This window comes from Suricata suricatta, chromosome 8 (genome assembly GCF_006229205.1).
Source record: "Suricata suricatta isolate VVHF042 chromosome 8, meerkat_22Aug2017_6uvM2_HiC, whole genome shotgun sequence".
Lineage (NCBI taxonomy): Eukaryota > Metazoa > Chordata > Mammalia > Carnivora > Herpestidae > Suricata > Suricata suricatta.
In genome coordinates this window covers 65,715,272-65,729,747 of record NC_043707.1, presented here as the reverse complement: position 1 = coordinate 65,729,747, position 14,476 = coordinate 65,715,272, and the positions used below count along the sequence as shown (strand labels likewise).

The 14,476-nt window shown below is 36.7% G+C and overlaps 1 protein-coding gene across 2 annotated transcripts in view; it reads right to left on the bottom strand.

Annotated features, from left to right (window-relative positions):
• Positions 1-14,476, bottom strand: part of DIPK1A (divergent protein kinase domain 1A) — a 95,926-nt gene that overhangs the window by 29,428 nt on the left and 52,022 nt on the right. For both annotated transcript variants that reach the window (XM_029946566.1, XM_029946567.1), the window contains exon 2: positions 998-1,132. In XM_029946566.1, coding sequence (XP_029802426.1) covers positions 998-1,132 — 135 coding nt within the window. The remainder of the gene's footprint in view (positions 1-997; positions 1,133-14,476) is intronic.

The following is a 14,476-nucleotide window of genomic DNA, read 5'->3' as shown; positions in this document are numbered from 1 at the left end:
CATCTTTGAACTTGACTTGGGACTCATCTTCACTAATTCATTTCCCTGCTTTATTATATTAGTTATTCCTCCCTCGCCTATTTAAGAGGCTGTAATACTCCTAGGAAGTTTTTTTGTTTGCATGTTTATTTTGATTAATAAAGCTTAGAGTTAAACTGATTTCATTTCCTTAGAACTATGGAAAGCTTCAGGCCTCCCTGTCTTATGTTCCTATAACACTTGCTGTTATAATAATTATCCTCCCTTACTGTATTCAGCATCTTTCCTGATAGACTGTAAGTTCCTAAGGTCATGACAGTTTGTTCCCTACTATATGCACATACCTAGTACCATGGGCCTAGGTAAGGAGTAACCACTCAATAACTATAGAATCATTAGTAAGTATAATAATTGGGGTCCTAATGGTAATTATTGTCAAAAACATAATTCTCAGATGCAATGTTTTAATATTCTTTATATCAGAAGTTACTAGCGGAAAACAAGGAGTTAAATTTACTTATCCCCAAACATGTAAGCAATAATTACTACTAGAAATCTTAGACTGATAGAGCAATTTTCCTAACATATCCAATCATTAGGACAGAAACGGAATACTAAATAAACTATGTGCTTTTCAGATACATTCTCATTATTTGAGAATGACCCCATTTATTCAAAAGATGTTTTCCAGAAAGGTATATAATACTTTTATACCCTATAAACATTTAAAAACTTACCTGACTAAACTAAACTTAGAATATATTTTTAAAAGAACCCCCTTCTGTAATGAGGATGCTCTCACACTAATCTGTATTATATATATTTAGCTTTCTGAATTTTAGATTTTTCAAGGTGCAGAACACTCCTACTAACTTGGTCACATCAAAAAGCTAAGAGGTTCAACACAACTCTAAGGTCAAATTAACTTTTACTTGTTGAAAATAACTATTAGTAAGTATGTATTAAATACATAATAATTTGGTTTTTCTAAATAGTAGGAAATTAAAAAAATACTTACTATTATTTTCTTACAGTCCTTTCCTCTGCATAGTTCTGTATAGGTAGAGTACTGCACGTATATAATCCAGCTTCCAACAAAAACCACCAACCAGGAAAAGAAAAGGTATTTCATCCGCACATATGAAAAGCGAGCCTGTGAGTAAAAGAGCACATAACAATCATTCATTCAGCACCAAGTCAGCATTCACTGTCCTAGAACGTGATTTTCCCCCCTTTCTTGGAAGAACTCAATATATATTCTAGGCTTTCACATGGCAATTCTCCTAGAACAAAGTGTACTTTCACTGAGTCCAAACAGCACTGGTCTTAGAAAAGGAAGCTCCTTGGTCCTGCCAAAGAAAAAGGGAACAAAATACCCTTTAAAATGTATAACCTTTCAAATACCACCAGCATCGAAAGCCACTTAGGAAGCACGAGCACGTGCACCATGCTACCCTGGGCACCCTGTAATTTCAGGTAAAGAAAGACACAATTCCTATATACACTATGAGCTCCTGGGAGACTATTTCAAATAAGAATCTTAAGGTTCTTTGTGGATAATCAGTATAAAATACTTTTGTTTTAAAAAGATAAGAACAGAGAATTTGACTATTTGTCTAATGTCACATAGTGAAGTCCAACCAGAATAAGAAATTAAACTTCCTTTTCATTCACTCCTATTTCTCTGTCATATTTACCAAGGCTTTATGTTCCTTCCATTCAACCAACCAAATGCTTTACCTAATAGATATTCTGGAAACTTGAGGAGAATGTTGTTACAACCACTAAAGGAGAAGGAGGGTTAAAATATATAAAGAATAAATTACTCTTTGCATGTCAGCTTGTAAAGCTGCACAATGGGACCCTCTCTGCATTGTTTTGTTTCCAGTTCTCTGCTGGGCCAGTTCCTGCAACTTGGGCCAGTTCCTGCCTTTTCTGCATCAACCACATATCAGTTTAATCTTTTAAAGTGTCAGCTGGTCAAGATAATTTGACATTGACTTTTCAAGTTTGGCTCTCCAATAGGCTGGTTTTATAAATGGTAAATCTGGGGAGCATCGAGATAATCGAACAGAATAAATTAAAGATATGTAAACAAACAATGAAAAGCTACTTTTGTTTTTGCAATCACCAGCCAATTTCTCACCCTGGGTAACAGTAGGATACTGTGAGCACTGTGAGCAGCGCAAAGAAAACAGAGAGATGAAAGAGACCTAAGTGCACCTGCAGAAGACAATGAGTGCAAAGGAAAATAAGACTCAGGAAAAACTAATTCTATTGGCACTATTTGTGGCTTAGATATCTATCTTTTCTGTGAGATTAACAGATGGTGAATTCTAGTACCAAAAAGCTTGAGCACAACAAATTCACAGTGAAGTGACAGATCTTTGAGCTTTATTATTAAAATATAAAAAAGTGCCTTTAATACAAGCTATTTTTGTATAGCTCTAAATGAATCCAGTAAAAATAATTCTAATTCAGACAGAATTCTAAATTAAATCACACGAATAACAATTGGGTGTACACACAGAGGTTTGTTTGAAAGGCATTTAAGATTCCTTAGCTCCCTTAGAGAAACCTAGTCATCAGACAGAAATAGATATGCACTAATCTTCTTAAGCTTAAATACAATTAAATGACAATGTCTATAGAACATACACACATTGCTAGGCACATAGAAAACACTCGACAAACGTTAGCTAAATCAATTTGCAAGGCACTGAGCAAAAAGTTAAGAATGCGCTATGATTTGTCCACTATCTTCTTTTTGGACTTGCAAAAAGAAAACTAAATCTGAATCTGATTAAGTCTTTAGCTCCAACTACCAGTTTACAGAAAATACAGGAGACAGAGGAGTATAGGGGAGACTTCAGTAAGTGACACTATTAGGATACAATCAGCAAACTTCAGGCTATGGAAAACGCTGCAGTATAAATAACCCAGTGCTTCAGAAATAAATTACAAGGGAGAAAATAAGGAGAAGATGGGGAAACCTGAAGATTAAAAAATATTTAAGAAATATATCAAGTAATCACAGTCTATGGATCTTTTGAGTCCTGATTCAACTAAAATCCTGTAAAAAAAAAAAAAGAAGATATTTATGAGACTTGAAAATCTGAAGACTGACAGGGTACCTCAAGACTGACAGGATACTATTAAGAAATTGTTTTAATTTTTCAGGCATGATAATGTAATTTTAAAAGAAAAGAGCCCCAATATTTTAGAGACAGGTATCAAAATATTTATGAATAAAATTATATATTTGGAATGTGCTTCAAAACAATAGAGAAGGAAAAAGTAGGTCAGATATATTTGAAACAAGACTGGCCATGAGTAGATAATTTTCAAACTGGGCGATGGATGTATGCCTTCTTCTGTGTATGTCTTTTTCTACTGATGTAAAAATGTTTTATATTATACAATAAGGCATACTTCTACACCAAGCCTCCTTTCCATATATTCATTCAGCCACTATTTATTGGTTATTTATTATGTATATTATTGTTATTGTCTTGGGCATTTTAAGAACATCTCCAGTTAAAAGAACAAATTATAGATCTACCTTCTAGCCTGGGTGGCTCAGTAGGTTGTCTGTCTGACTTCAGTTCAGGTCATGAACTCATGGTCCATGGGTTTCAGCCCTGTATCAGGCTCTGTGCTGACAGCTCAGAGCCTGGAGCCTGCTTCAGATTCTGTGTCTCCCTCTCTCTCTGTCCCCCCTCCCTGCTTGCACTCTGTCTCTCTTTTCCTTTCAAACATAAACATTAAAGACATTTAAAAAAATAAATCTACCATCCAATCACCCTTATAAATAGTTCAGAGGGTCACTTGAAGGGCCACAGCATGCCATGATTTTACTTTTGGAAATCCAATCTAATATTATCATTTCACAGGATTTTTTTTTTTAGACAGAATTTATTTCTTTATTTAAGGTCGTTGGGTTTTTTTCTTTTTTTTAAGAGAGAGTGTGCACATGAACAGGGGAGCGGGACAGAGGAACAGAGTGAGAGAGAATGAATCCTAGGCAGGCTCCATGCTCAGAGCTGAGCTCAACTTGGGGCTCCATCCTATGACCCTGGGATTATGACCTGAGCTGATATCGAGTCAGACACTCAGCTGACTGAGCCACCCAGGTGCTCTGCCATGAAGCAGGGTTTTAAAATAAGATTAAGATGTACTATTTCCTTTTTTCCTCTTCCTGTCTTGCCCTGCAGCAGGTATAAATCAGAGAGTAAAGGAAAAGAACACAGACCTAGTGAGTAGGGTCTTCTCCCAGCATTCAGGCTTTGGTCCTGTCTTACCTTCCTCTTGACACCATCTCAAGGAGTTTTGTGATGTTAAATGCCCTTATCAATAATTTCTATTCAGGTTTTGTACAAATGTTCAGTAAAGCTACAGTAAGATGCTTTCAAATGCACATTAAACTTTATATATATAGGCAACTAAGGCTTTTGTATACTTCTCCTTCTTGCATATTCAATTTAATAAAATATGAAGTCATTTTGCTTTTCTATATTTCTCAAATAGCTACATTTTAAAATTTTTCTCTGGCATATGTTTAAACTGAAAAACACTCCGTGAACTGCCTTGCCTGCTGAGTCCTAGTCATGATACCGAGTGGCAACAATTCTGAAGCGGAAGTTAGGTTAATGACGCTCCCAGCAGGACACTGGGCATCACCTGTTGTAGACATAATGACAAAAGGAGTGAGACATTTTTATTCCAGCACGCCATGGAAAATCACTGTGATGTGGGGGTAACACAAAACAGTTACAAGGACCTTCACGTGTCCCTTAATATCTGCAGATCCTGCTGCTTCACATCATAAAATAATGACTGAAGAGAAACAGCCGTGAATGACTTCTCTAGCTATTAACTAATTTTATTTCCCTGTGTGGTAATCACTAAAATATTTCCAGTAGTCTGTTCTGTACCAATTACTCAGATAATCCAGTCTTTAAGAAATGTACTTACTGTTTCTGATCTTTTTATTTATGCTATCGAAAATACTGCCTAGTAGTTTTCTGTTCTGATTTTGTGCCTAGCTACTAAGGGTACACTGCTTTATTCCAAATTATGCTCCTGGAAAGCATGATAAGAATTTTAGAAAATATGCTATGGCAGTGGTTCTCAACTGGAGTCACTTTTGCTCCCTAGGGGACACCTGGCAATGCCTGGTGACATTGTTTGTTTCCAGACTGGGAGCATTACTAGAATCATGTGGGTAAAGGCCAGAGATGCTGCTAAACATCCTACAATGCACAGAAGAGCCTCCCACAACTAAGAATTATCAGACCCCCAAATGTCAATAGTGCTAAGGCTGAGAAATCTTGCATTATGGCTATATTATAAAATGCAAACAAAAATGGAAAGAATCAAATTTGTATTACACTGTCATTTTATATTCAAATAGTCTTTAAGCATCAACTACTACTACTAGTTAGAAAAATATAACATCTGAGTGGAAATAACAGAAGCGGTTCTTTATGACTAGAGTAAGTTATTAGTAGCATATGAGAGAAAAATCATTGGAGATGGCAAGTCTATAAATAGTGAAACAAACTTTCCTCACCAATTCTATTCTAAAGAATAGCGATGCTTTTTCTTCTTTTCTATATTGTTTTATCTCATTGTGATAACTTTTTACTTCAAAAGAAATCTGAAAACTTTTGAGTTTTTTTTATAATTTCAAAGCCAAGTCTTTGTTATTTTTTTTGAGTTTATTTATTTATTTTGAGAGAGACAGCATGAGGAGGGGAGGGGCAAAGAGAAAGGGAGAGAGAATCCCAAGCAGGCTCCTGTGCTGTCAGATTAGAGCCTGACATGGGGCTTGATCCATTTTGGCAAGATCATGATCTGAGCAGAAATCAAGAGTTAGACGCTTAACCCACTGAGCCACCCAGGCGCCTCTTTGATCTTGTTTAAATAATTTTACATTGTTTTAAAAATAAGCATAGTCGGTTAAGCGTCCGACTTCAGCTCGGGTCATGATCTCACGGTTCCTGAGTTCAAGTTCCATGTCAGGCTCTGTGCTGACAGCTCAGAGCCTAGAGCCTGCTTCAGATTCTGTCTCCTTCTCTCTCTGCTCTTCCCCTCCTCACACTCTGTCTCTCAAAAGGAAATAAACATTAAAAAAAAAAAAAGCATGGGGGCATCTGGGTGGCTCAGTTGGTTAAGCGTCCAGTTTCGGCTCAGGTCATGATCTCATGGTTCATGGGTTCGAGCCCTGTGTTGGGCTCTGTGCTGACAGCTAGCTCAGATCCTGGAGCTTATTTCAGATTCTGTGTTTCCCTCTCTCTCTGACCCTCTCCTGCTCATGCTGGCTCTGTCTGTCTCTCAAAAATAAAATTTTAAAAAACATTAAAAAAAGCACAAAGGGGGAAACACATCAAAATTTAAGACTACTTCCATTACTTATTTTTTTCATACTTAATATCTTTTTTAAACATATAAAGCTTTAGCCCTGAATACTTCCTACATAGATGTTCTTAAATTTGAGAAGGGAAAAATATCATATATTTACTATTACCCACAAGTATTTAACATATTAGGTGGACTTGAACACTCAGAAAACAAAAGGATAAGGTTATGACTTGCACAAACTCAAGTAACAATCATTTTATCATTTACCATTTTAAAAAAAGCTGAGAGATGTGTTTGTCTTTTTATTCAAGTTCTTCAATTACCAGTTACCCTGAAATAATCTTCAAAAATATTTTCTTCATTCTTGTTATATTCATAACTACATATTTAGAACTAACGTGGCTGAAAAAACTATTGTTAAAACTTACTTTTACCCTTTCTTTAAATATATTCTATTCATATTTAAATACACTTTTGAAAAATAGGCTAGCTACCAAAAAAACAGAAATATGAAGAAATAATTTAATAGGGTAAATATTTGCTGTACACCACAACACATGCAGATTACCTTTACTTGGAACGACTCCTAGGCCTTTGCTAAAGGGTTGTCTCACTACTAGCTGCAGGGTCATCGGAAAACCACCAGGAAGGTCTAAATGGACCAAACGTAAACCACCCTAGTGCTTTCACAAATGTCAAAGACAGCTATGATCCTCAAAGAAATATTAAAAAAATGTTTATGTCACTCCAAACAAACAAGGAAAACCTTGAGTTTTTAGAAGTGAAAAATAGTGAAAAGAAAGGTTCTAAAAATGTCTATGCTTCCCAGCTTGTCTTGAGCATGAAAATGCTTTTTTATGAAAAAACTTTAGAGAATTCCTTGTCAAACAGCAGTATTAGTCTAGTGGTCAGAGTTTTTAGCATTCTTCATCTTTCGAAGAGGTGAATTTTCATATCTAAAGGAAGAATCCTAGTTGTTCTCTGATCTCAATTCTAAGAGTTTTATTTGCCTGAGCATATTCTCTGTTTTTTATTTTCTTGTATAAATAAAATTACAAAAAGGAACAGATAATTTTCACATTTTCCTCTGAATGCTGGTTCATATTTTTTATGCTCAGGGGCTGACAGCATCAAAAATGCAGAACACCTGGTAAATTAATTACATGGGGGTGATCCTTAAGTCTTTGACTCGTTTCAATGGTATTTGAAAGAAGTGTCAAAGAATGAAAAAATGCTCATGATACAGTAAGTAGAAAAAACCAGTTTAAAAAAAATTTTTTAATAGTTTATTTATTTTTGAGACAGAGAGAGACAGAGCATGAGTGGGGGAGGGGCAGAGAGAGAGGGAGACACAGAATCTGAAGCAGGCTCCAGGCTCTGAGCTGATAGCCCAGAACCCAACGCGGGGCTTGAATCCACAAAGCGCGAGATCGTGACGTGAGCTGAAGTCGGCCACTTAACTGGCTGAGCCACCCAGGCGCCCCTCCAGTTTTCAAAACAACATGTATGTTCCCAATTCTGCGTTAAAAAAAAAGAGAGAGAGAGAGAGAGAAAGGCACGCCTGGGTGGCTCAGTTGGTTAAGCATGAGACTTTGGCTCAGGCCATGATCTCGCAGTTCATGAGTTCAAGCCCTGCATCAGGCTCTGTGCTGACAGCTTAGACCCTGCAACCTGCTTCGGATTCTGTGTTTCCCTCTCTCTGCCCCTCCCTCACTGGTGTTCTGTCTGTCTCTCTCTCAAAAATAAACAAACATTTAAAAATTAAAAAAAAAATAAGGGCGCCTGGGTGGGTTGGTCAGTTAAGCGTCTGACTTCAGCTCAGGTCATGATCTCACAGTCTGTGGGTTCAAGCCCTGTGTCGGGCTCTCTGTGCTGACTGCTCAGAGTCTGGAGTCTGCTTTGGATTCTGTCTTTCTCTCTCTCTGCCCTTCCTCCTGCTCACTCTCTGTCCCTTTCTCTCAAAAGATAAAGACCAAAAAAATTTTTTTAATTAAAAAAAATAGAAAAAGTCACCAACAGACTGCAGAAACTGCAGGGAAATAAACCAGAAACTCAAGGATAGTTATCTCAAAATGTCAAGAGTGATGGTGTTGGGAAAATAAGTAGAGTTATGCACCATAAGATGGCCAACAGGACTAACATAAGCTCTAGTCCCTAGCTTAGAGACTCCTCTTACAGATTCTTCTTCCTGACCTGATTGCCGTGGGTGCCAAATTACTACTAATGCAGAATGTGGAAGTAACAAATGATAAATTGTCCCCCGTGCTTGTGCTTGGGTCTCCGCTCTCTGGAGAAGGATCTCCTCTGAGCCCACCAGTGTAAAATAAAACTCTGACCCACCAAGATCTCCAAGTGCCACTTGGTTTTTCCACCAGCAACCCAGCCTGGTTTTGTAACAGTGGAGTCATGAGTGATTTTTATTTTTTTCTCTGTTATGGAAATTTTCTATAATGAATACATTACTTTTTTAATCAACAAAAGTATATCTCTAGGATCTAGAAGCCTCTTAACTCCTTAGAACAAGTGGGCAGTCAGCATTTTACAAAGCATATGGGAAGGAAGTGTAACCTCCATTAGCACTCTACATAAAAGAAATATTAGCATTTGCAACAGCAAATGAACTCAGTCATGGGGTTCTTCAGCATGCCAGTACACAAAGTCAGGGGTTAAGAAAGCTAAGTGTTCCTATTTTCTATTGCTATATAAAAAACTATTATTGTAAGCCATTAAGTTTTGGGATAGTTTACATCTCTCATAGTTCTGAGGGTTGACCAAATCCACTGGTCAGTGCCCCTCAAGTTTTTCATGCATTTGTGATTAAGGCTGAAGGCACATGACAGAGGCCTGACAGGGTTAGACATATCCAGCTCCTTAGTTGGAATGGCTGGAACACAAAGAAGGGTCTAGGGGTAAGGAGAAAAGCAATGTGGGAGTCCCGGCCAGGAGAGAGACAATTCTTTTGGCCATTTTGATTAAGGGTTCTTCTTTCTTCCTTAGTGGGGAAGAACTGGAAATTGGAGTTAATAAACCCATTAATATTATATGTAGTTGTATACATTTATGTTTAAGTTGACTGAATGAATAGTTTTCATTCTGTATCATGAGCTCAAAAACTATCAATAAACTTTTATCTTATATATACAAAGTCCCCAGTTAAAGAACTACTTGAGATATGGTTATAGGTTAAGTTTCAATATAGGATTCCCATTACCGTATTATTTCAGTTAAGATTCTTGCACCTAAAATGGGAAAATCAGGTGTCCATTTTCCTCTTCTAGTAGGCCTAAGGCACCATATCAGGTCTTCAGCTGACTGAAGCATACAGTAGCCACAAGCAAATATTACATGGGAATCCTATTTGGCACTTAAATTCACTAACAATTCACTTAAAATAAAGGTTAGCTAGGTTTTACTGAAATTTGAAGATTAAAAAAAAGCGCAGTCTCTTTAAAGTTGAGATTCTAAAGCACGTTCTAGGGCAAATTTTATCTGGGATAGTTCTTCCTAAGGTTGTAAACCCAATTTTCAATCCAGTTTAAATCCTGGAGAATCCTAAGGCTAATTGATTATAATTTAGATGAAACCTGTTGTAAAAGGTTCTTAAAAAGAAATTAATTTTAAGTAATATTCTATGATATTGATGAAGGAGGCTACTGAGTTTTCTAGCTTCCTTTCCCTATATTTATTTATGGGACTTCTAGGCACAGTGGCAATTAAATATTGAAACCTAACCTCCCCCTTTGATACATGAGAAAAGCATTATTGTATGTTCAAACACTGGGATGGCCAGAGAAGGGATGCTGTTGCTCACCTCTGTACAACAATATTCCGCCTTTTATCACTGAAAGGACTGTGGCTGCTCAGGGAATGTGGTCTGAAAGGAACTACTGTTCCTATGACTTGAGAGACTATGTTAGGATTCTCTTCCCATTGGTTGGTACCCTGCTACCATTTTCTAGGAGCAGAACAACTTTTCTTTAAGTTAAAAATACAAGAGGTTGGAAAGTGTCCACATGGTCAATTCTTTTATTTTTTTTTAATGTTTTGTTTTTTATTTTTGAGAGAGAGAATGAATGGGGGAGGGGCAGAGGGCGAGGGAGAAAGAGAATCTGAAGCAGATTTCACAGTGTCAAGCACAAAGCCTGGCACAGGGCTCAAACTCACAAACCATAAGACCATGACCCCAGCTGAAGACAGATGTTCAACAGACTGAGTCACCCAAGTGCCTCCATACAATCCGTTCTAATCAGACATCTGAGGGTAAACTCCTAATTTGCTAAGCAAGTAAAATGTAACTGACATGGGGCACCTGGGTGGCTCAGTTGGTTAAGTGGCTCAGGTCATAATAACACAGTTCATGAGTTTGAGTTCCGAGTCGGGCTCTGTGCTGACAGCTCAGAGCCTGGAGCCTGCTTCAGATTCTGTGTTTCTGTCTCTCCTCTCTCTCCCCCTCTCCTGCTCATACTTTCTCTCTCTGTCAAAAATAAATAAAAAACATTAAAAACATTTTTAAAAGAAAGTAACCAACATAGTAACTACATCAGAGGCACCTGGGTGGCTCAGTCAGCTGAGCATCCAACTTCAACTCAGGTCATGATCTTGAGGTTCGTGAGTTTGAGCCCCACATGGGGCTTGCTGCTGTCAGCCTGTCGGGGCAGAGCCCACTTTAGATCCTCTGTCCTTCTCTTTCTGCTCCTCTCCCACTTGAGCTCTCTCAAAAATAAAAATAAATACTAAAAAAAAAATAGTAACTACATCAGAATAAGAGGAGTCCTCAATGGACCCAGATTCTATTTTTTTTTTTTTGTAATAAAAGTACTTTAATACCAGGAATCAGTACATGCCCAGTAGAGGGAAAAAATGGACAATAAAAAATTATGTAATTTCAGTTATAAGGTAAGTAAGTCATAGGGGATGTAATGTACAGCCCAGTGACTGTAGTTAATAACACTGTATCGTATATGTGAGAGTTGCTGAGAATAGATCATAGAAGTCCTTATTACAAGATGAGGATTAAAGAATGCACTTGTAATGAGCACTGGGATGTATGAAATTGTTGAATCACTATATTATACACCTGAAGCTAATATAGCACTGATGTTAACTATACTGGAATTTAAAATAAAATTTAAAAATTAATTAAAAGTTCTTATCACAAGAAAAATAGTAACTGTGTGGTTGTAGATGTTAAGGAAACATTGTAATGATTTTGCAATATATACATATATCAAATTTTTATGTTGTACATTTTAAACCAATACTATGTTATGGATCAATTATATCTTGATAAACATAACAGAAATAGAAAAAATAAGTAAATGATCCAGTTTGGTAAATTCCTTTCCTAATTATTTTCCTTGTATGTATAAAAAATATACACCTTTTAAGAAAAATAAAATTGGGGTCATATGTTAAATATCATTTCTCTTTTATTTCCATTTAATATACTATAAAAATGCTAAGTCATTAGTCTTGATATTTAAATACTATGATATGTAAATGAATGTATAGCATTTTATAATATGGGTGTGCCCTAATTTATTTAACCCTAATTTATTTAATCTATTGTTGGACATTTTTATTATTTTCAATATTGTGCTATAATAATAATAACAACACTATTAATGAGAGCCAATATTTATTAGTGATACTCTACCAGGAACTGTTATTAGCACTTTCTCTATATTAATTTCCTTTATCTTTAAAAAAAACTCTATGATCTGATGTGATAAATTGGTTAGGGATCAGGAAACTATGACCCATGAGCCAAATCTACTCTGCCACCTGTTTTTGTAAATATAGTTTTATTGGAACACAGCCACCTGACTCATTGATTTACTGTCTAAGGCTGCTTTCATGCTATAACAGCACAGTTGAGTGGTTGTAACAGAGACTGGATGGCCAGAAAAGCCAGAAATATTTACTATCTGGCTCTTTATAGAAATAGTATGTCAATCCTTGAATTGCAAATATTCATTCCCTCCCCTGCCCCACTTTCCCTCCATTACTGATGTTGGGCTTAGCCATGTGACTTACTTTGGCCAATGTTTGTTAGTAGATGCGATGCAAAGAAAAGCACATAATAGGACTTGCTTTCTTATATTTCAGACACTACCAGGAGAAAAATAGGTCCCTGGTAGTCTACTGATCTCAGGAGAGTAAGTCATACTGCAGGAAACCTGAAGCAATCTCCTGGCCTGGAGTGAAGGGCACCCCAGAAAAGTTGAACACCAGCTGACCTGCAGATGTGGGACTCATTAGATGTCACTGATACTCATGACATGCTCACTAGATGTCACTGAGTTTGGGGGCAATTTGTTATTAGCACTGTTGTGGTAGATAACCAATACTGAAGGGGATTACTATTCTCTTCTTACAAAAACCTTATGAGTGGGGAACTATTCTTTCTACAGATGGAGAAACTCAGGAAAATATAGAAGTTAAAGCAAGACTATACTAGTAGTAAGTAGGACAACCAGGATTTGATTTGAATCAACCTGGCTTTAGAGTCTATACTCACTTTACTCTATTGCGTATTGTTTTAAATACGCAAATACTTGCCTGGGTATTTGATTATTTCTTCAAGAGAGATTTCAGTTAGTAGAATTTCTAGGTCAAAGGGGATGTAGTTTGAAAAGGTTTATGGTACATACTGTTACAGTGATTTCCAAAAGGCTTACAATAATTAACATTCACTGGTTTTTTCAAATGCACTTATTTTACCTTCCCCCGCATCCAATTTTATAGGCAAATAACACTTTTAGTTTCAATTCTTTGACAACAGCCTTGATACTTTTTCCATGCTCTCTGAATCTTTGGCATTAGTTGTGGCAAAAGCTAGTCTAATTTTAAAGTACCCCAAGTTGGGGCACCTGGCTGGCTCAGTCGGTTGAGGGTCTGACTTTGGCTCAGGTTATGATTTCGTAGTTTGTGAGTTCAAGCCCTGCATAGGGCTCTGTGCTGACAGCTCAGAGCCTGGACCTGTTTCCAAGCTCAGAGCCTAGATTCTGTGTCTCCCTCTCTCTTTGCCCTTCTCCCATTTGCACTCTATCTCTCTTTCTCAAAAATAAATAAACATTAAAAAAAAAAAAGAAATAAAGTACCCCAAGTTAAGGATGACCTTGGTCAAATTCGGATATCTTAAGAGCTACTGTGGTTGAATGCTTTAGGCCTGACTTAAGTAAATTATTCTAAAAAATAATTAGAAGCACAGAGGAATCTAAGATGGGCCTTCAGGTTATATGAGTCCAACGAATAAGGAATGTGACATTCCACTGTCTGTATCAGAGGATAAAGTGGTTACCGAAGCATTCCTTCTTGGCATGAACATCACCAACACTTAGGTAACCTCTTTTCAGTTTGATTGTAAAAGGTGGACAGTTGAAGCAGTTTTTAAATTAAGTATTATTTTAGAGTAAGCTAAAAGTCTGTTTGGAATGGTAAGATTCTATTTATAAAATATTACGAATCATGCAAACCAGATGGCCATCTCTAATTTTGGAATTTCTCAGACAGGTGCTAATCTAAAACTGTCTTCCCATTTCTCTCTTCAACCGCAGAGAAAGCTAAGAAAAAAAAAAAACCCAAAGTGAAACCTATAGAAAGTGCTTCAAAGGCAAACGACAGTGATTCTGATCATAGCAATTCTGTGTACAAGAAAGGGAGCTGACTTAAAAAGAAAATGCATGGAAACAGCTTCTATATAGGAATGTTTTTGCGGGCGTTGTATTAAGTGAGATACCTACCGCACTGGCAATTGACACAAGTACTTAGAGAAATAATAGACCTTACTTTGCCAGTGGGGGAAATGTTGAAAAGTAATTACCAGGAAAGCCTCAAGAATATACAGTGATAGAATTACCTATGGTGCTTAAGATAATGGATATCTTATAAATTATGTTTTTAGTGACTGTTGCTACCAATCTCTTAAATATGCAACATACACTCTAAACACAAAAATGCCAGTGGATTTTTAAAATTATACCAATGACCAAGCTAACCTGACACTACTTTAGATATTCAGTTTTTCTTCCACAACCCACTAAATCCTAAAACTTCTGGTTATTAATACATGAACCATAATTAGGCCTTATCTGCTTGAAATATTAAACCAGAGATTATGTCTCAGCTGGGT